At 41.5% G+C, this 23,444-nt stretch overlaps 1 protein-coding gene across 1 annotated transcript; it reads right to left on the reverse strand.

The window, feature by feature from the left end:
* Positions 1 to 3,571: 3,571 nt before the first annotated feature.
* LOC103126872 (gastric triacylglycerol lipase-like) lies at positions 3,572 to 23,444 on the reverse strand. The gene is made up of 9 exons (XM_060186675.1): positions 23,322 to 23,444; positions 23,035 to 23,152; positions 21,499 to 21,697; positions 18,945 to 19,054; positions 12,373 to 12,509; positions 8,521 to 8,667; positions 7,419 to 7,490; positions 6,704 to 6,775; positions 3,572 to 3,877 (listed from the first exon to the last, which is right to left on the reverse strand). The coding sequence occupies exons 1-9, from the start codon at positions 23,424 to 23,426 to the stop codon at positions 3,641 to 3,643; spliced, it is 1,197 nt and encodes a 398-aa protein (XP_060042658.1). The 5' UTR covers positions 23,427 to 23,444; the 3' UTR covers positions 3,572 to 3,640.

A 23,444-nucleotide genomic window follows, 5' to 3' on the forward strand; every position in this document is an offset into this window, starting at 1 on the left:
TACCCTGACACACTAAAAACACGCATTCAGTTTTTTTCAACAGACATCTGCATCAAGCCAGCTATCCAGTGTCACTCTAACAAAGCTTTGTAAACTCTCAACAGCCAAGCTACTGCTCCCTAATAGCTGTAAAAATAGTTGAGTTGATAATATACCAATTCTACTTATGCCAGTCTTCTGCAGAAAAGTGAGAAAAATACTTGGGCCTGAAGATGTGGACTAGAGCCCTAACAGTGCCAGTAGCATGAACTTTATAAAATGTTCCGTCTCTATAATATTGTTTATTCTTGCTTGGGAACTGAGATTAAACTAGGTGATCACACATATTGCTTTTAAAAAAAAATATATATATATATATATATATATATATTAATGAGAATGATATAGAGAAAGAGAGGGAAAGAGAGAGAAAAAGAAGGAGAGAGAGAGAGAGACCAGAGTCCTGGTCAACTCTGGATTAGGGTGGTCATGCTAGGGATGAATCTGGGACCACAGAGCCACAGGAATAAGCTTCTTTTGCAGAACCATCATGCAGTCTTCCTAGTCCATTATAATGCTTTTCATTCTCAATTATAATATGTAAAACATGAATAGATGTTTCTAATGAGTTTAATTTTTAAGACTTATTTCTTTTTATGACACACACATATCATTTTGTCCTGCTCTATATCTTGCCACCTTTCAGCTACCAAGTTGCAGATGCTACCAGGATTCCCACCTTGCCAGAGCCTTGCCCTTTCGGGGTCTCTCTCTGGTTTGGGGTGATCTCCAGGGGAAAGGTAATGGGCTGGTTCTTTCTCACTCACGACAGGGGTGACATGAAGTAAAAGACACCGGGGAGCTCTTCACGTGTTCAGGACTCAGAACCCAGAACTCGTTTATTAGCAAGGTAGACATGAGTTAAATAGAAAAACAAATGAAGGGAATATTACTGAAATATGTCAGAAATGACAGGTTTCTTAACAGGAATTGATGAGATACAAGACAGTTATTCTCCATGACGCAAGCAACTTAATTATCCAAAGGTATTTGAGAGAAGCATAGGGGTTAAACCCGTAGGGTGAGACAGAGAGAAGATGGATATCAAAAGGCCATAGAGTTTGGAATTTCTCTTGTCTGGGGTCTGAGGTGTGTGATGAAGTGTGTGATAAGGTGTGTTCTTCTGTGATCAGAGGGTGACTTTGAATAAGTGAATCTGCGGCCATGTGGCCTGCAGTTAATGGAGGGAAGTACTGGGGTATCTGTGGGCCTGAGAGTCAAGAAGGAAAGAACCAAGTCTGAGTTTCCCCCCTTATGCTCACCCCGGTTGAGAGAGACTCACCAAGAGGCTATCTTCTCAGACCTCCATCCATAGATGGGGGTATTTCTCCCTAAGCTCAATCAGGCTCACACATGGTCCCAACACTGCCCCACTAGGGACAGACAGACACAGGCTGGGGGTGTGGATCCACCTGCCAACACCCATGTCCAGCCGAGAAGCAATGACAGAAGCCAGAGCTCCCACCTTCTGCTCCCCATAGAGAATTTTGGTCCATCCTCCCAGTGAGGGAGAAATTGTGGGGGACTCTGAATTCCAACTCCATCTGGAACAGGAAAGAGAGAAGGAAAAAAGGGAGGGGACATTTGGATGTAGTAACTGGAAGAGAAGATGGGGCTTCAGTCACCAGGCAGTGGTGCACATGATTAAATGCTCACATTACAGTGCACAAAGACCCAGGTTCAAGCCCCTTGTCTCCACTTGCAGGGGGAAAGCTTCACAAGTGGTGACACAGGGCTGCAGGTGTCTCTATGCCTCTCTCTCTCTCTACCTCTCCCTCCTCTCTCAACTTCTATGTCTCTATCTAATAATAAAAGTATTTATTTACAAAAGAAGATGGGCCTTCAAAAGGGGGAGGATATATGAAAATGTAGACAGGTAGTTGTAGAAATATTAGTTAAGCCTGTATCTATAACCTTAGGAGAACTGCTGTGGCATCCAGTGGACGGACTGGGGACACAGAACTCTGTTGGTGGAAACAATATGGAATTGTACCCCTCTTATCTTATAACTTTGTAAATAAATATTGAGTCACTAATAAAAATAAACTTAAAAAAAGAAATAAAATAATTTGGTTGACGAAGTAACCCCTCCCCCCAGAATGTCAGTCTGATCAAAATTATCCCTTAAGCAAACAGTTCTCAGCTTGTGCGTTGTGGCTGGAGTATCATAGAGGACAGCTCTGGACCCCGTGATTGCCGGAAGGATGCCCTTATTTCTAAAATCTTTGCGACGCCACTGTATGTTTCATGGTCCAGCTTCAGGAAGATGAGGACAGAACAGGAGTGGGATGCAGTATAGACCCCCTTTCCCCTAACTATTCCTGGACCACTTCCTTCTGTCTGATCATCCTGCCTTTGCTCTGCTGCAACCATCCGTGAGAGACAACCAACTGCAATTCTATTTATGAAGTGTCTCTCATGGAGTTAAGCATGGTAAAGAGCCTGTGGAGGCTTCTCCATATAGATAGGCAGCAGATGGCAATTCATTCAACCTCCAGTAGTATCCTCACCAACTGGACTTCCCTGGACAAACGACCCCAAAATGTGTCCTGGAGCCCAGCCTACCCAGATCCTGCCCCACTAGGGAGAGAGATATGGATCCACCTGCCAACACCCATGTTCAGCGGGGAAGCAATTACAGAAGCCAGACCTTCCACCTTCTGCACCCCAAGATGATCCTGGGACCATAATCCCAGAAGGATAAAGAATAAGATAGGGAGTTGGGTGGTAGTGCAGCAGATTAAGCACACGTGCCACAAAGCAGAAGGACCAGTGTAAGGATCCCTGTTTGAGCCCCTGGCTCCCCACCTGGAGGGGAGTCGCTTCACAGGAGGTGAAGCAGGTCTATAGGTGTCTGTCTTTCTCTCCCCCTCTCTGTCTTCCCCTTCGCTCACCATTTCTCTCTGTCCTATCCAACAACAATGACATCAATAACAACAATAAAACAATAAGGGCAACAAAAGGGAATAAATAATAAAATATTAGAAAAAGAAAAAGATAAAGAAAGCTATCTGGGGAGGGGATCGAATATGGAGCTCTGGGGGAGGGCACTGTGTGGAAATGTAGCCCTCTTACCCTATAGTCTTGTCAACATCTCCATTAAAAAAATAAAAATTAAAAAAAAAAGAATCCTTAGTCACAGGACTTTCTTTTGACAGAAGTAATAGTCCACGGATAATGACCTACAATGACTTTTGAACATAAACCGAAAGAAGAGATCAAACTGTAGCCTTGGGAAGTTGGCTGGTAGTGTAGTGGTGATGCAAAGCCCCAAGAACTGGCTTAAGGATCCCAGTTTGAGCTCCCAGCTCCCCACCTGCAGGGGCAACTAAAGGGAATAAATAATAAAGAAATATTTTAAAATAAATCTTTAAAAAAAGAAGTGTAGCTTCAGCACAGATGTGCTCTCTTAAGAGTTTCCAGATAGATTTTTCAACAATAACAACAACATATTTTCTTTAAACTTTTAATGTTTATTGATGCTAGTTTATCTTTCAAGTCAAGATGATGGAAGGAAGCATTAAGTCAGAGCATTGCAGAAAAGCATATGGATAAGAAAAATATTTTGGAAAAACTGGTGGGGGATTCTTTAAAACCAGAACTAGCTTTTATGACTAACCATGATAGACAAAATCTCATTATAAATTTCTTGTGGGGAATTTATTGCCCAGATAAAGTCCAAGTGATTGTAAGAAGGAATCTCCTTGTGGTAAATGAGGTTAGGAAACTTTGGAAGTAAGAGGTTAATATCCTTAGGGTCGGCCAGCCAGTCATTGCCACCACTCCACACTGCAATTGGCACTTCCATGGCCGTCATATTGTAGACAGGAGGTGTGGGCTAAAAAATAAAGCAAAGAGAAACATCAGAGTGCTCGTCTGTAGGCTGACTGCATCTTACTTATGTTACTTAGAGAATTGACCTTGTTATCTTGATTCCCTTTTGTTGCCCTTGTTGTTTATTGTAGTTATTCTTGATGTCCTCATTATTGGATAGGACAGAGAGAAATGGAGAGAGGAGGGGAAGACAGAGAGGAGGAGAGAAAGACAGACACCTGCAGACCTGCTTCACCGCCTGTGAAGCGACTCCCCTGCAGGTGGGGAGCTGGGGCTGGAACCGGGATCCTTATGCTGGTCCTTGTGCTTTGCTCCACCTACGCTTAATCCTCTCCTCTACAGCCGGACTCCCAGGCCAGAGAAAAATGGAGAGAGGAGGGGAAGACAGAGGGAGAGAGAAAGACAGACACCTGCAGACCTGCTTCACTGCCTGTGAAGCGACTCCCCTGGAGGTGGGGAGCTGGGGGCTCGAACTGTGATCCTTATGCCTGTCCTGCCACTTCGCGCCACATGCGCTTAACCCACTGTGCTATCACCCAAGTCCCATGACCTTTTTTATAAGTAAATGCTCAATGCATGTTTGAGAAATTCATTACTATCCAAGTAGATATGTAATCGATCATGGTGTTGCAAGTGGCCCTTTGCAACATGTGGGAACCTAGTGTGGATAAAGTTTTAGCCAGTGTCCCCGTGGGCAGTTATTATCTACTGCGTTCCCCAAGGAAATTGGTTTTGCTGATTCTTAGGTGTCGGGCTGCGATGTGAAGGAGAGAATGGAGATCTGGAGCAGAGAGGGATCACAAATCTTTATTCACGCGGACACCTCAGAGTTGGGTGAGAGCGCAGCAGTTCAGGCATGTGGAGCTAGCAAAATGACATCCTCCCGCTACATGCAACACCCTTCCCTGCGTCCAGTAACTGAGGTGAAAATCGGGCAAGAGAGAGAGAGGCAGAAGCAGGAGGACTTTATAGGGCAAAAACCGGAAGTGACTGAGCACTGAGGAATGATTTCTGCAGAGTAAAAAGTCAGACCTCAAGCTGAAGGAAGTGGATTGGGTTCAAACTGTTAACAGATCATTTCCTTAAGAGTCCTCTAAAGAATGACCTGTAAACACCTCGACTCTTTAGCTGGGGTTTATGTTTGGTTATTTATCAGGCCAGTCAATTGGCAGAAGGGCTGTGTGTGTTGAATGCTTGATCCTATTAAATATTGGTTCAGATTTGAGGAAAAAAAGCTATTGTCATTTCCATTTCCTAAATGTAGAAAATCAGTCCTTACATAGATTTTAAAAAAAAAATCTAGATCAGAATAAGGGAGAAAGAGCCCACTGATTTCCCCACTGCTCACAGAGAATTTGCAGTGGCATTTTCAACAGTAACACAACATGCTAACATTTTGCTCTTCTCCTCTTCTGTAATAGCCAACTTAGCAAAATAGTGTGAACTGGGAGTCGGGTGGTAATGCAGTAGGTTAAGCACATGTGGAGCAAACTTAAGGACTGGCATGAGGATTCCAGTTCTAGACCTTGGCTCCCCACCTAAAGGGGAGTCACTTCACAGGTGGTGAAGCAGGTCTGCAGGTCTCTGTCTTTTTCTCCCCTTCTCTGTCTTCCCTCCTCTCTCCATTTCTCTGTGTCCTATCCAACAACAACATCAACAATAATGACATCAATAACAACAATAATAACTACAACAAGGGCAACAAAAGGGAGTAAATAAATAAATATTAAAAAATATTATAAAATTATTGTGACCCATTATGTGAAGTATTTTAGTGATTATTACAGTTTCTTGTACCACGTTCGCTTAACCTGCTGTGCTACTGCCTGACTCGCTTTTAAAGTTTCTTGTATTTTGACAAAAGCAAAAAGCATATAAAGTGTCCATAATAAAAAGTGTGCTTTAATTCTCCCACTGTTCAACAAGTTTTCTAGATATTAACTACAGGCTTGTGTTGACCACTGTTTTAGATTGCTGAAGACCCTCCAGAGATGTCACTAGCTTAGTAAGCAGGAGGGCAGTCTGGATTTCCAAGTCATACTTGACCCTCCAAGAGTATTCTTACTTCTGGCATTACTAATCTATAGAAAGGCAGATTCATGTCTGAAGAGACAACTCAGCCAGTTAGAGAATCCACTTGAAGGTGAGAGGTGTCAGAGATGGCAGGTTCAATTTCTGGCAGCACTTAACCCCACTTAACTTAATGCCCTCTTCTCTCATAGCAAATGCATCTTTTGTTGTTGCTGATGCCTGCATTTAACTATTCTAGTGTGACTTTCTCAGACAGAGAAAGAGAAGATCAGTCAAACAGTGAGGGAAAGATAGCACAGCACCAAACCTTCTTCAAGTGTGGTGGTGGCAGCTGAGTGAACATGAAAAGGGATCTTTCTTTTAAAGAAAGATTCAAAATAGGACTGTATTTGAGGGGCTTGAAGAGGTGATCATTAGGAAAATGTGTTTTGTACTAGTTGATTGCAGTGCTGGGAGGAGGGATACCTGGGCTCTGGGATCTAGCCCCTACCTGTCTGAAGCAGTGAGGAGTGGTGGGGTTCAGGAAGTAGAGGCAGGGCATGAGGAAGGCAGCTTGTGCAAACCCAGCTGTGGAAGCTTGTTGCACAGCAGGAGAGAGAAGACAGCAAAGATGTCTGCCATGAAGAGCAGATTCCAGGAAATGCTTCTCTAGCACCAGTCACTTCACCCAAGAGTTCAGAGCAGTAACTTCTCTTTGGAAACTAAATGTACAGTAGCTGCAATTACACCATTCACTTCTTTTTGATTTGTTTGTCTGTTTGTTTTTGATTGTGAATACTTTCAACTCTTCATGGTTTACCTGATTATAGTGTATCATATTCTGAGAAGGGCTTCCCCAGTCATAAGCTTGAAACTTCTTAGCATTCTTGACCTAATATGGAGAAATTCAGAACCATGAAATAACAACAACAGCAACAACAAATCTCTAGGTTATGTGACAAAATAAAGTTACCCATTTCCCAGAAGCTTATTTTCAATGTAAACAATTTTTTAGTACATCCTGTATTTTAGATTTCAGCAATGACTCAATGTTTAGTCTCAAGAATCCATTACTGAGCTGCTAGACATGTGAGACCGTGCTTGTTCTTTCCTTTGTTTTGTGCTTAAAAGCAGTGAAGTATTTAAAGGGGCGTGTTTAAGATCAAAGTATATCTTATACAAATAACACGGCAAAGAATTACTGTAAGAATAAGAGGATTACTGGATATTCTTATTCCACAAGTAAAGACCACTAATTATAATAATCCAGGAAAAGATAGTTATAAGTGTTTAAATATAACTTTGGTAAGCACAATTTTTCTTTTATGTTCAGTCACAAAAACTACTCATTTTTGCTACATAAAATGGCTGTTTTGTAGGATTTTCATTGATAAGGAGTGTTTGATTTTCAACCCATACTCACAAGATTGAGTAATTCCACATTAGGAACATTTAACTGAATATACTAATAGAGTTTTTGTAATGTACTGAAGGTTCAGACACTCAAAACAAATTTTAGCAACACTTGTTTGTACCTGGCACCAGTGCAGTAAATCTTGAACGGAAGACCCAGCGGGATTATGCGACAGGTATATGTCAAGGCGGCTCTAGGAAGCAAGCACAGGTGCACAGACACACAAGTGGGTGTTCCATGCCCACAGCACAGATGTTGAATGCTCGCACCCAGCTCCAGTGTTTAAGGATGCTCACTGGAAACCTACCAGGGACACAACTGTCTGCCACATTGGAGTTTACAAAGCACACTTGCCTGAGACAACTTCTTTCATTTATGGTCACTTTTAAGGAGAAATTATCATCTCCATTTTATCAAAAGAGAATTTGGTGCTCACAGAAGCTTAGAAATTCTACCAGTGCCACACAAATAGCAGAAGAAAGAGCCAGAGGTAAGAATCTAGACCTCAGAGTCAGCTTCCACTCTTTCCTGCCTAGTATCAGAGGCAGAGTACAGTGAGTCAAATGTTTGCCCATAGACCTCTTGTTTCATGTGGCTGGCTGGGGTATATGGACTTGTATAAACAGATAGTATACATATGTGTTTTATGAAGTATATATAGCCCTAATTATGTCTATACATGATTCTTATTTTCATAAGACATATTAAAGTTCTCAGGAGAAACTGGGAGAAGTGACTTGTGAGTTGTCTTGGGCTTGTCTGCTTATCATACAGACAATTCTGATGCTACTCCTTCCTAGTTCTTGTAACATTTCTTTTTTTAAATTGTATTTGTTTACTTATGAGAAAGATAGGAGGAGAGAGAGAAAGAACCAGGTGTCACTCTGGTACATGTACTGCTGGGGCTTGAGCTCTGGACCTCATGCTTGAGAGTCCAGTGCTTTATCCACTGCACCACCTCTCAGAACACTTTTTGTAACATCTCGAGAAGCAGTGAGACAAGTAATCAGAAATGATGTGATGCACAGAACCTAGTGGGTGGTGTAGCAGATGAGCTGGTGAGGTGGGTAGGGTGCAAGGGACTGAAGAAGTTTGGCCCTTGTTGTTGTATGTGCTAGGGAATGCTCTGGAACTCTCACCCTCTCATTCTTTCAGTAATGATTAAATAAAAACGCTCAACTTTGATCAGAATATTCAGAATAGAGATTTTGATATATACAAACCATATTCAAGTTCTTGGCATCAAATCCAGAGATGAGAAATAAGGTATTGCTGCAGATGCGATTGAGGACTTTCCGGGAACACACTTGGTCAGCGACGAATTTATCGAGAAAGTTGTGTGACAACAACATTTTATTACCAAGTATCAGCTGCAAAATAAAAGGATCACTAGAGGGTTCTGACAGTTAGGACTGAGAGAGACTCATTCATTTTTATAATCTTTGTGTAGAGAGAGTTGACTTTCACAGTACTGTCAAATTTCTGTGCACTTTTTCAGAATTTCAAATACTTGCACTTAGCTCCTACAATGAAGTTGTTTAAAGAACATGGCAGATATCAATACTGGGTTTTTGTTGCTGCCCTGAGCAGTGTTGTTGATTAAGAAGAAACAGAAGACACAGAAGGTAGTCTTACTCTGATAAGAAGTTATGGAATAAAATCATAAAACAACCTACTAGTATTGCAACTGTCAGAATACATGACTTCTGCAATAAATTATGAATCAAGAGAGGAAATAGTGACTGAAGGTGGATAATTTAATTATAAGAGAAAGTTACCCACCAATTTTTGAGGAAAATATTTTGCTATCCTCATTCAATAGATAAAGAAACATTAGGGTAATAGAATGTCACTCTTGAACAAACTGGAACTTATAACTAGAATTCTGATCTAAAACTCTGATATGTTATATATTTTTTTAACATTTTTGTATTACCTCTCAAATCTGAGTACAAGTACTAAATAAGCATGTTCTGGGGGCCAGGAAGTGGCGGACCTAGGGAGCACACACATTACAGTGCACAAGGATCCAGGTTCACATCATTGGCCCCTTCTAAATTTTGCTTTGTCATTATCCATAATAGATTAATTAAAAACTTTTAAAAAAGAAATAGATGTGAGTCAGGCAGTGGCACAGTGTATTAAGCTCACATGGCACAAAGCACCAGGACCGGAGTAAGGATCCCAGTTCCAGCCCCCAGCTCCCCACCTACACAGGAGTTGCTTCACAGGTGGTGAAGCAGGTATGTAGGTGTGTCTGTCTTTCTTTCCCCTCTCTGCTTCCCCTCCTTTCTCCATTTATCTCTGTCCTATCTGACGACAATGACATCAATAACAACAATAATAACTACTATAATAAAACAACAAGGGCAACAAAAGGGAATAAATAAATGCTTTAAAAGAGAAAAAGAAATAGACATGTTCTGAATCAAATCAGAAGGTACAAACACTCAATGTCACTACAAAACTTTCAGTTTGAATAAAAGCTATATAAACATTACTCCACTAAAGTTCCTTAAACTTTAGGTTTGGGTAGACACATTAGCTCAGAGTGACATGAATAGCTGAAAACACTAGGAGGAAATAGCATCATTGACTTTCATAGTCTGAACCAAAAGCACTCTACTGCACAGAAGTGTGGGATGAGGAAGGGAAAGATGGTGATTAGAAAAGGGAAAGAAACTTCTGAGGCAGATTGGTGGTGACTAGTTTTAGGATGTTGACGGTGCAGCAGAACACAGGTATTATAACAGAATAACTCAACAAATGTCATCAGAGAACAGCTGGGATCTGTGGTGAAGCAGCAGCACCCTTTGAAGGTTGATGAGAGTATGTGGGTGGTGGGAGCAGCAGGGAGAGAACTCAAGCACTTGCTTTGGCTGTGGGTGACTTATCTGTGACTGCTTCAAGTAACATGACTGATTTGACAGGTCTTTGCGGAACTGCTCTGGGCCCAAGTGGCTATTGTATGGTTTTGTCAATGTTTCCTTTTTATAAACACATTTAAAAAAGAAAAGAAAAGGAGCTCAAGGCCACTGTTAGAGCTGTAGAAGTCACAGACTTTTGAGTGGACCCAAGACCAGCATCCTGAATAACGAAGGAACTAAACACTGTGCCCTGTGGCAGCAGGGAAGCTCACCAAACTATGAGCTGGAAGTTGACTTAACAGCAATGTTCCCACTTGGAGAAACCAGTCTGTCAATAAAAGGTGGTCTGGGATTTCTCCCTTCTACCACCCCCAGACTAGGGTTCCGTTTAAAGGATATTAGATTCCATAATTCTATGAGAACCTCGAACCTCCTCCCCTCTACCCCCAGCCAAAATTCACATTACAGAACAGAATCCAGCAATACCACCTGGCCAACAACAGAAACCAAAAATAGGAAAATTCTGGGTCTGTAAAGCCAAGGTAACAGCAAACAGTTTATAAGACAGATTCAGAAGAGCTATGAGAGAAAGAATTTAGGGAATACGCTGGCAGGACTTTTGAAAAAAATACAAACTCCTCAATTTATTCTGGATAAATGGCATGAGATAGAAATCCATTACTTTCAAAATTCACATGACAGACAACAGGGAGACAAGAACAATTGTTTTCAAACAATTTTTATACATGTAGTATTTTATGTAAAGTTTCATGCACATTTATATGCATGTAGTCTTCTACATCTTTTTAAGTGATGTCATTTTCTCTATAGTATTTTTTAATCTTTCTTACTTTTTTTTTTTTTGGTTTTCTCATTTTCCTTATATACCCTGAGGTTCTTTAATTCAGTGCTTGTGTTCAAGGATTCTTGTTGCTAAAGTTTATATATTCTAGCAAGTGAGTTTTATTTATTTGCATAAAAGCTACCTGATGATTTTGCTCATCGGTGCAACATAAAGAACTGAGGCGATTATACTCAGTGAAAATAAATGAAGAGATGAAAGACAACTGCTCGATGGCTTCACTCTTATGTGGAATCTGGAGAACTGATAAGCTTAAAGTAAAAAAAGTAGTAAGCAAATTTATTCTAAAACTCGTAGGAACTATGGAAGTTTTTTGGGGGGTGTTAGGATGGTGGAGATACAGATCATTGATAGTAGATGTGGAATGTAACTATGTTGTAATCTTAAAATATTATAACCCTGTTATTAATCACAAATAAAAAATGGAAAAATGAAGAACTGAAACATATGAAAGGCAGGAACACTTAACAAAAGATAAAGATGAGTATGGGATGATCCCACCAATATACAGAAGATGAGAAAGAAAAACAGAAAGGGAAACTCAAAGCAGGGTTTGACTGATTTTGGAATAGGGCACCAAAGTAAAAAATCTGGGTTGCGAGTGAGGGTGGATGTTTGGCTTCATGGGCTGGTGGGGAGGGGGGAGGATGGGATGGGACACAGTCTTTTGTTGGTCGAATGGTTTTTATGTACACTCCTATTAATTTGTAGTTATATTTTAAAAAAAGAATTGTGAATCAGACTATTTGATGAAAGATCACAATGCCTATACTCAACCATTATTTTCTTTCCTTTTTTTTTTTTTTTTCTTTTAAGGAAGCACTGTTCAGCTCTGGATTATGTTGGAAATTGAACCTGGGACTTTAGAGCCTCAGGCATGAGAGTCTGTTTGCATAACCATTATACTGTCTACTTTCCTCTCTTTCCTCTTTTTTCTTTATTTCCTTCCCATTCTGTCCTAGTATTCTCCATGTTACCCAGACAGTTTATTCTTCTTATCTGACTATTCTGTTTTGTTTTTAGTTCTCTTTCACTTTTCCAGAGTGAGGGTCAAGGGAGTATGAGAATTAAGATCTTGACAGAACTGACTAGAATGCTTGATAACAGAAACAGCTACAAAGAGGTAAAAGCACTTCTGAAGCATTGTTAATACACATAAACAAATCAAGAACAAAGAACAAGTAGAAAAGTGTTCAGGAATAATTTGTGACAGGGGGAAATATCAACCTGTACCTTTTCATTCTTGGGTATAGACATGTTATCATCAAGCATTTTAGTTCCCTCTATCACTTTTAAATTTGTGGACAGTTATATTTCTTAGGGTAAGTGAAAAAAGAATGACATACCCTTAAGATGAACATAGGAACATAAGAAAGTTTGCCTAGAATACTTTTTGTATATGTCAACGTGGAACCTGGAGCCAACGCATAAAATGTTGTGACTTTTTTTGCCAACTTCGGATTTGTAGAAAAGGCAATCAAACCTGAAACAGAAGGACAAGGGAACAATTAAAAGAGAGAGAAAGAGTGTGTGTGTGTGTGTGTGTGTGTGTGTGTGTGTGTGTTATGTACATATGCATGTAAGATTATTTTGGAATTACTAACAGAGACTCTGGGACATTCTGAGAAGTTCATGATATTCAACTCAATCAGAATTTAGTATATTTGTTTTTCTTCTTACATGGATTTTTTTATGGTAACATGAGAATAAAATATATATGAGTGTGGTTCGAGTCCCTGGCTCCACACCTAAAGGGGAAGAGGGAGTTGCTTCACAAGTAGTGAAGCAGGTCTGCAACTTTCTTTCTTTCCCCCTCTCTGTCTTCCCCTCCTCTCTTGATTTCTCTCTTTCCTATCCAACAACAACGACAAAAATAATGACAACAACAAGGATAAACAACAAGGACAACAGGTGGTCTCCAGCAGTAGTGGATTTGTAGTGCAGATACCAAGCCCCAGTGATAATCCTGGAGGCCAAACAAGAAATATTATAGGAGGGCACAGACTTTGGCGATAGCTGGAGTGGTACTATAAAGCTATCAAACATTTTCTAATCCAGCAAATCATTATTAAATCACTAATAAAAATGTGTGAAGAACATTTTAATCAGATTTTAGAAAAAAATACAAGTTGTAGGGTAACCGTATGGTGACAGGCTTATAACTTATGATAAAGAGAGATTTTAAATAAATTTAAATCTGTTTAACCAAAATGAGATGATTGATATTTACTATAAGAAAGGCACAGAAGTATAATGGTTAAAAGCACAAATTTAATATCTGACCACTCAATGCTATGCTGAACACTCTGAACACTCCCAATTTCATCTAAAATATGACCACAGGAGATTTGAAATCCTAGATTTATAGTTTGCTATTTTTTTGTTACCAGGTCAAAGTCAACTAAAGTCTAAGATCCTCAACTTTTTCATCTCCAGCTTGGAGATGAGTGCTCTATGAGGTTGTTTAGTAAATATTTAAAAAGATATATGTGTATTTACCAGGATACTCGGTATACAGTAAACGTTTGGCACATGGCTAATGAAGGGCATTCAAGAATCTATGCTCAACATGTAAGATCACTCAGTGGTATTGACTGATTATCAGCACAGAAGGAAAATGGTGGGCTGCAGTGTGATCAGACAGCCGAATTCTCTATACTGGAACTCTACAGGAAGACTTACTATTAATAATGCCATATTGATGAGAGTTAAGAGCAGCTTGGACAAAAGCAAACAAAAACACTTTAGACTCAGGCAGCTTACTCATGTGTATACTCTAAAACCTGATTCTGTGTGAAAAAGAGCCATCATTCCAAGAGCACGTCATTGTTCTTTTGCTCAGAAGAACCCAAGCTATGCTCCTGTTCCGTGGCAGACTGCCTCTAGTGTTAAGGAACTACGTTCTCTGGTTGTCTAAGTATAGATTACAGGCAGTACATAAGCTGGGTTGTCAGTAAAGAAGAAAAATTGAAAAAGGAAGGGCCAGGTGGTGGCACACCTAGCTGAGAGCACACATTACAGTCTGCAAGGACCCAGTTCGAGTCCCAGGTGGTGCTTCACCCCAGTGATGAAGTCCTGCTGCAGGTCTCTCCTGTTTTATCTCACCTTATCTCTCCTTTCCACTCTCAATTTCTCTCTAGCCTATCAAAAATAAACAGCAGAAACATAACAATTTGAAATAGGGCATGGGATGTGGTGTATTGGTTATTTATTGTACATAAATATTCATATGTGCAAGGATCCGAGTTCAAGTCTCTGATCCCTATCTATGGAGAGAGCTTCACAAGCAGTAAGCAATGCTGCATATCTCTCCCTTTCTCTCTCCATCTCTATCTCTCCATTTCTTCTCTCTGTAATATCCAAAAAAAAGGAAAAATGGCCACCAAGAGCAGTTAGTTCATCACATTAGCACCAAACCCCAGCAATAACCCTAGTGGCAAAATAAATAAACAAATAGTATTGAAGTAATAATTCGAAAGAGTGTTAGGTTTGAGTTATTTTGATTCAAGAAAAAAACTTTTTTTTCACTGAAAGGAATACTAAAAAAAGTTTACTACAATTCTACAATTCAATAACTGAATATCTCTAGACCTTCCAGAACAGGTAGCAGGTTTGAAAACTGCAGTTTTAAAATCACAGTCACAGACGTATAAAAAGTACTTATTAACCAGTGTGTTGTTCCAAGTCATTATCTGAAAGGGTTCCTTTTTTTTTTTTTTTTAATAGTTTGGAAATTAAAGGATGAGATTCTCGTAAACTTGGTACTAACGTGGAAAGTTAGTTAATTTCAGTTTGACAAATGGTTCTTCAAGTCTAAGGCAAGTACTGAACCTTCACTGAAGAACAAGCTGTGTCCTGTCTTATTTTGCTTTTGCTTAGAAGAGCCCAGCTCAGGCTCCCAGCCTGTGGCTCCAGACTGCCTCTAGTGACTTGTAAGCTAGCAGGCCTATATCACCTTAGCAGGGAACTGTTGGTCTGCTTCTAAATTCTGCTTCTAAAACCTCTTCAATTGCACTGCTTATGCTGTGGTCTATTTACATAATCACTGTGTTACCTGAGAACCGCCCTGCCTGCAGAGCATTGGTTTAATCCCCACTGGTTCACACTTTTTCCATCTCCCCACCCCCTATCCTACATACTTCCTCTTCCTGAAACTTCCGCCTCAAGAAATATATATATATATGACAATAATGTGATTAGAACTAGCTAGATTGAGCTGCATCCTTACTCATCAATAAAGATTGAACTGCATCCCAGCTCAGCCATGAGTCCCTAGTCATCTCTCTCACCCACCCACAAAGCTAGCTGGCAAATGGAGCCATGAAACAGGGACTGGCACTGACGTGGGACCTAACCTGTTCATCCCCCAGATAAGTAAACTTGGCTACCCATCCGCCATGGGTTGCCTTTCTACTTGCGAACAGGTTTCCCAAAGCCTCTACTCTTTTGTCATGAGACAGTTTCTATGTCTCTGGAACATTTTGCTCTGAGCCACACTTTGATTCTCTGACCAGGAACTTTGGTTTCTTATTACTATGATTATAGAGCTTGGGAGATGCATGGAGATTTCTCCTTGGACTTTCTGGACTCCCTCTCCCATGTTTCCCAAGGAGAAGGACTACATTTTGCTCTGGGTCTCATTTAAGTTTCTTATGACTGTGATCATAGAACTTTGGAGATGCATGGAGATTTCTCCTTGGACTTTCTGGACTCCCTTTCCCATGTTTCCCATGGAGAAGGACTACTCTAACTTGAAGAGCATTCTCCAGTATCCTGGCAGTCCCCAGAATGGAGACACATGGTTAGTTATACCCTCCTGATTCAATTCTTTCTTCGATTGGAAGGCGCTTATAGAAATGGGTGCCTGCAGAAATCCAGCAGGAACCGTTAGAAGTACCCTAAATGGAATTTTGAAGAGCTTTTTGGACTAGGACGTCCTCTGGGACTCACAATGCTACATGGTGCTATCTGGATAATCTGGTTCAAGGTGAAAGAAGCAAAAACTGCCTACTGATTTTCTCTCTATTCCCCCCTTCATTGTTCTCTCTGAATATCTTAAGTTTTCTGTATGCTTTCAGTTGAGTTTCATAAGAGAGTGATTTGAATGATTGAATTTTATTATGACATTAACTTTACAAAAAAAAATGCTGGACACTGCCATGATTTCTAGAGACATCCAAAACAGTCCAAAAAATTGTTTTTTTCTCTTTTGATTTTTTACGTCTTGGAAACATTTAATCCTGAAAACTGAATGAGTATGGGCGGGGTAGAAAAAGCAATGGTTATGCTAATGATTCTCATGGCTGAGACTTCTAAACATGTTTCTTTTATTGAGTTTAAACTGTTTAAACAACCTTAAAATCATACTAGAAAGGACTTCCAATTATAATGGAGTTATCAATTATAGTAAACTTCTAATCTGCTACAAGCTTTGTCTGACAAGTAAGTGAATTACAGCAGTCAGATCTTCACATGAAAAAGCATCTACACAAATGAAATCCCCAGAAATCCATTTGGACCCCCCCCGAAACCAATGATGTGACCTGGCATGACCTGAAGAAATAGATTCACAGACTCCAAAGCTCACTCTCTACAGAAAATCAGAATTAGAGTGGTTGACCTTCCCCATTGAGACAGACGTGCAGCGTTTCATCCCCTAGCATTTCATCCACGGTCATCTGCTTTGGACTGACACTTCTATCAGACTTACTGGTAGACCTTCTGGACACTTTACACAACTTTATAGCAGCTTCCCTTTATGCTGCTGGGTTTCTCAAAGACTGACTGAGCAGTCTATGGACTTAGTAGCCAGCTGCCTTGGGACTCTATAGGCCACGCCTCCTCACCTGCAGGCTTTGCCCACAGAGTCAGAAAACCCCCCCTCCTTTCTAGGTCATGCCCACAGAGGCAGGAAATGCCCTTTGAGGCAATAGATGCCCCCAGAGGCAAGAAACACCCTTTCACCTGCTAGGCCTTTCCCTTTGAGGTAGGAAACACCCCCTCAGGCCTCCCCTTGGCATCACACTGGTTCTTGCTGCTTTCCTACTTGTTCCTCCCTGTCTTGTGCCAGTTCTTTTGAAAATGCCTGTATGATATAGGTTTCTGTTTAACCCACACACCTGATACTATGGCTATTAGTTAAAAAGAAAAGGGGAAATGTTGGTCTGCTTCTAAATTCTCTTAAGGCCTCTTCTGTTGCACTGCTTATGCTGTGTTCTATTTACATAATCAGTGTTTTACCTGGGAACCGCTCTGCCTACAGGACATTGCTTTAATCCCCACTGGTTTCTGCTTTTTCCTTCTCCCCACCCCCATCCTACATACTTCCTCTTCCTAAAACTTCCGCCTCAAGATATATATATATATGACAATATTGTGATTAGCTAGATAGAACTGCATCCCCACTCATCAATAAAGATTGAACTGCATCCCAGCTCAACCATGAGTCCCTGGTTATCTGTCTCCAGCCTGCGAAGCTAGTCTGGCCAGGCAGGGAACAAATGCTGGAATCTTCCACACAGTGCAGGGAGCTCAGTTTCTCCCTTGCTGCTCCTGCCTCTACTTGTCTCTAAAGTCATCCTGAATACCAGTCTTTATGTTGGGGGCAACATAAACCACTCAACACAACAATACCTGAAAGCTTTTCCTCCCTGATTTATTCTGTCTAAAATCTACAGGGCAAATCAGCGCTTGTATGCAAAGAAGCCGGAATATTCACCAGCTCCGACTACCTCGTTTGGTCCCTCCCTGGACATGTCTTGATCTCGCTACTGTTGCTGCCTGGAACTGCAGTGGGAAAGCAGAGTATTCAAGTGGGAAGTAAGATAGTCATCTGAATGAACATCAACAACAACAAAAAAAACCTAGAATATCTCTCATGTAACCCGTAATTTTTTTCCTTCAGTTTCCTATTTCTTCCCTGGGTACAGGGCTAGAACTGAGTAGTTATTTGGTTTCATTCCCTCTGTCCTATAAGAATAAATAAATAGGGAGTCGGTGATAGTGCAGCGGGTTAATTGCAGGTGGCGCAAAGCACAAGGACCAGCCTAAGGATCCCAGTTCGAGCACCCGACTCCCCACTTGCAGAGGAGTCGCTTCACAGGCAGTGAATCAGGTCTGCAGGTGTCTGTCTTTCTCTCCCCCTCTGTCTTCCCTCCTCTCTCCATTTCTCTCTGTCCTATCCAACAACAACAATGACAACAATAATAACTACAACAATAAAACAACAAGGGCAACAAAAGGGAATAAATAAATAAATGAATATTTTAAAAGAATAAATAAATAAGTAGATAAATGAATCTTTAAAAAATATTTTCTCCAGTAGCAAGCATGTCTTGCCATACACGCAGTCCAGATTTGAGCCTTTCCTGACCCACAGACTCTGCTCTGGGAAGATTGAAATGTTGTGGTATCTGTGTGTGTGTGTGTGTGTGTGTGTGTGTGTGTGTGTGTGTGTGTATCTGTCTGTCTTTATCTGAGAAGTTTGGCTTAGAGTGGGCAAGTTCCATACACTCTCGTTCACTTTCCTCTCACAGCTGCTCTCACTGCTACACCTCCCTTCCCCTACTAGATGCAGTCTAATACAAAGACAGGGATTTTAAGGAAATGTAGTTATTGCTGTGATTTAGGACATGCTGTAGTTGTTCCAACATGGGTGACTGAGCTAGACCAGCTTCTACCTGGAGCCATGATTCAGAAGCTGGTCTAGAGAATCAGTTCTCCTGGGCTGTCCCACTTGTAATAACTGTGTTACCTTGCACAAATAATTTGCTCTCCACCCTCATTTAGTTTCCCAATATTCCAACAAAACAATTGTCTTCCTGTCATTGTCTTTGAGCTCGGTGGCCAGCAAGTGTGGGCAGCCACTGGGGAAGGCTCCCTAGGAGTTATGCTACTTGCTTCAGATGCTTTTCCTTACCAATGGAGGCACCCTGGGAATGGCCAACATAGCTGATCTGTTCCTGTCCAGTTTTCTGTAAAATGAAATTGATGGTAGCTGGAATGTCATACTCAGCCATTTCATCAAAGCTGAAAGAAAAAATATATATGTATCAAAACTATTTGAATACATTTCCTTGCTGTAACTTCTAAAAGAGATTCTGTTTCAGATAGGCACAGTATATGTGGATTCTTTCTCTTCCTGTACCTCCATGTAAGCTGAATAGTTATATACGCCAAGGTGGCCCATTATATGCTTTACAAATCAGCTAAAATAATATCATATGAATGAAAATAGCTTTGCCACTCCCTAATTTCAAGTTTCTCATCAGCTTCTTTTACAATGGTATGAGCTCCAACACATTTCCTGGACAAATCAGCTCTGCCTGGTCGAGCCTGTGAGATTCCCTGGCCTTCTCTTCCTTTCTACTCCTGCTACCTTCACATTCTTGACACATGAAATCACTTTTCCACGCCCAGGATAATCAGGGCACTTCTGCACAGCACCATCACCAGCCAACTTCCTCCTCCTTTTCCCTCTGTCAGTAAGTCCCCATAATAAGGCAGGCAGAAGAGTGCCAGTAACAGGAAGCTTTGCTATCTCTCAAGGTACCTGAATTTTAGTCACCCCACTCACCCTGATTTGGTTGGCACATACTCTTACATCTCTAAGAATGTTGCCCTCCAGATCTGCTAAGAGCACTGAATTTCCTTGTTTCTACCATTTTATTCATTTCATTTGGAAAATAATATTCAGGGAATTCCCTAATAATAAGAATTGAAACCATGGGAAAATTGGGGGTGGGGTGGGGAAGCTGTTTCTGGAATAAGTTGTATGGAAGAAGACAGGACTGGTGGAGGGAAGGGGTGAGTCACGCTGAGAGGTAGGTGACTAGGTAGGGTGAGTGTCTTGCTTTACTCACAGTCCATGTTCAAACCACAGCACCACAGGAAAGGCATTACAGCACCAGGGGAAATCCAGTGCCATGGTCTCTCTCATCTCTGTCTTTCTCTCTACCTCTCCCTCACCCTCTCCTTTCCCTTCTCCCTCCCCCTCGCCTTCTTCACCCCCCTCCATCTTCCCCTCCCACCTCCCTCTTTTCCTCCCACTCTCCCTCTTCCCCTCCCCCTCTCCCTCTTCCCCTCCCCCTCTCCCTCTTCCCCTCCCCCTCTCCCTCTTCTCCTCTCCCTCTCCCTCTTCCCCTCCCCCTCTCCCTCTTCTCCTCCTCCTCTCCCTCCTCCCCCTCTCCCTCCCCTCTCTCACTCTCCCCTTCCCCTTTCCTCTCTCTAACTCTCCCCCTCCCCCTCTCTACATCTCTCCCTTTCTCTCTCCCTCTGGCCCATATACAGATACTGCATAAGAGTAATGAATTGGTACATGTATGAAGCTTCTGATCCATGAAAATTAAAAAAGAAGCCACACAGGAAAGAGATCTGAATAAAATTTACTTTCATCTTGCAGTAGAATATGTTTTTTAAAAAAGACTAGATTCGGGAGTCGGGTGGTAGTGCAGCTGGTTAAGCATACATGGCATGAAGCACAAGGATACAAGGATCAGTGTAAGGATCCCAGTTCGAGCCCCTGGCTCCCCACCTACAGGGGAGTTGCTTCACAGGCAGTGAAGCAGGTCTGCAGGTGTCTGTCTTTCTCTCCCCCTCTCTGTCTTCCCCTCCTCTCTCCATTTCTCTCTGTCCTATCCAACAATGACGACATCAATAGCAACAAAAAGGGCAACAAAAGGGAATAAGTTAAAAAAGAGACTAGATTGGAATATTTCTAGTGAAATACTTAAATATTAAAAATTTTATTTATTTAAATATTTTTTTTATTTGAAAGAGGAGGGAAGAGAGAGAGAGAGAGAGAAAGAGAGAAATAGACACCTACAGATGTTCTTCACTGCCTTTAAATCATCCTTCCTGCAATTGGGGGCCCAGGTTCTTGAACCAGGACCCTTGTGCATGTCCTTGTGCTTCACACTGTGTGCACATAACCAGGTGCACCACTTCCTGGCTCCCAGATTCTTTTGTTCTTCTAAGAGAAAGCATAGCGGTGCTCAGCTCTAGTTTATGGAGGTGCCAGGTGTAGAACATAGAATCTCAACGTGTTCAGGTCTGCAAATCCTGTGCTCTGACATTTTTGCCCTAATACCTCAACCTACACGTGTTTTTTAATCTATCACTTATTTTTTAAATTTATTTTTTAAAAAAATTTTATTTTATTTATGTATTCTCTTTTGTTGCCCTTGTTGTTTTATTGTTGTAGTTATTATTGATGTCGTTGTTGTTGGATAGGACAGAGAGAAATGGAGAGAGGAGGGGAAGACAGAGAGGGGGAGAGAAAGACAGACACCTGCAGACCTGCTTCACCACCTGTGAAGGGACCTGCCTGCAGGTGAGGAGACGGGGGCTCGAACCGGGATCCTGACGCCGGTCCTTGAGCTTAGCGCCACCTGCGCTTAACCCGCTGCGCTACAGTCCGACTCCCTCTATCACTTATTTTTAAATGTTGGTATTTGACTGTCTTTTTCCTTTACCTGAAAGCCCAGAATTCAGTTGTGTCTGGTGAATAGAATAAGTTTCTCCGGGACCAGGTGTTTCCGCGGCTGTTGCCCATCCACACATCATAGCCGGCGTCGGCCAGGATGAAGCCCAGGCTGTTGTTGGGCAGGTTGGAAATCCAGTTTGTGGCTGATGTGAGAAATCCATGCTGCAAATATACAACTGGCCTCTGACCTAGAAAAACAAGAAATCTTTATCCAGCCTTTTCTTTCTTTTTTTCAATATTTATTTATTTATTAATTACCTTTTGTTGCCCTTGTTGTTTTATTGTTGTAGTTATTATTGTTGTTCTCATTGTTGGATAGGACAGAGAGAAATGGAAAGAGAAGGGGAAGACAGAGATGGGGAGAGAAAGACAGACACCTGCAGACCAGATTCACTGCCCGTGAAGTGACTTCCCTGAAGGTGGAGAGCCGGGGGCTTGAACCGGGATCCTTAAGGTGGTCCTTGCGCTTTGCACCATGTGTGCTGAACCCGCTGTGGTACAGCCAGACTCTCCCAGGCTTTTCGTATTCTCTGATAACATGAAACAGCAATGCATGGCCACAACTAAATATGTTTGCCTCCTGGAGTGAGTGGTTTTGAACAGATTTTGCTTGTTTGTTTTATGACCAGAGCCCTGCTCAGCTCTGGCTTATGTCGGTTAATGCAGGGAACTGAACCTAGAACTTCAGAGTCTCTCATAACCATTACGCTATCTACCCCTGCCATGAACAGATGATCTTTATTAAGGTGCTGGTTCCTAAGGTGACCACACTCCGTCAGATTTTACATCTTAACCAAGCACTTAATTGTACCTCCATTGGCTCTCAGAAAGCTTTTGGAAATGTCATACACTAAACAGCATTCCACACGATGTTACTTTAAATGGACTCTGAAAGGTAAAATCAGGGGTGATTTTGCTTTTATTTTTTTGTACTTAACAATTTTCTGAAGCAAGAGAAACTTGAATAGTTGTAACCAAAAAATAAACAAAACAACAACAACACAATAATAACAACAATAACTTTTATGTATTTAGGAGTTGAGCATTCTCTTACACTTAGCCAATGCTCTGCTCAGCTGTTATTCCTGAACACTGAGCTGCTTTGATGTTCCCTAGCTGAGTCAGCTGCTTCTGCTAGGACTCGCACACTTAATGCTCAGTTGCACTTATCACATAACACTTCAGTTTTTTGCCATCAGTTTCATGGATTTCATGGTGACTTCCTTGAAGACTGCTGAGAGTGGCTTCATGTTAGCTGAATTTCCAGGTAAAAGACCCACTTGTTCAGTCTTAGAAAGGAATGAAAGGAGGAAGAAAGGGAGAGAAAGGCCAGATAAAGGATGAAGGAAAGATCAAAGAGAAGAAAGAAGGAAGAGATGGGGGGAGGGAGAGGGAGAGAGAGAAGGAGAGGGAGAGGGAGAGGGAGAGGGAGAGGGAGAGGGAGAGGGAGGGGGAGGGGGAGGGGGAGGGGGAGGGTGAGAGGGAGAGGGAGATGGAGGGGGAGGGAGAGAAATCAAGCTTGTACCTCTGTTCTCTGAGTCTTTCTTCCCATGAGGAATTCTGTTGACTGTAAGGACATAGCCATCTGCAGTCAGGACTTCGTGCTCCTCACTGGGGTACCCCCAGTAAGAAATCATCTGACTCTGACGAGGAAACAACAAAATTTTAAGTTTTCAAAGTTTTTTTTTAGTGCATCAAATAACTTGATATTAATATGTTTAATTTGTCACGTAAAAGCTTAGCCCTACATGATTCTAAAGCATGGCAATATCTCTCACCTTTCATAGATTTTTTTTTCCCTCAGTAACTTACAATATTCATGTTTGCTTCAGGGTTTTTAATATTTAACTGTCCAAAGTAACCTTGAGCCGTTCCAAGTGCAGATATCAAGCTTGCCAGTGCTAACAGCAACCGCATTTTGGCGTTGGCTGAAAC

This window comes from Erinaceus europaeus, chromosome 1 (assembly GCF_950295315.1).
Source record: "Erinaceus europaeus chromosome 1, mEriEur2.1, whole genome shotgun sequence".
Classification (NCBI taxonomy): Eukaryota; Metazoa; Chordata; class Mammalia; order Eulipotyphla; family Erinaceidae; genus Erinaceus; species Erinaceus europaeus.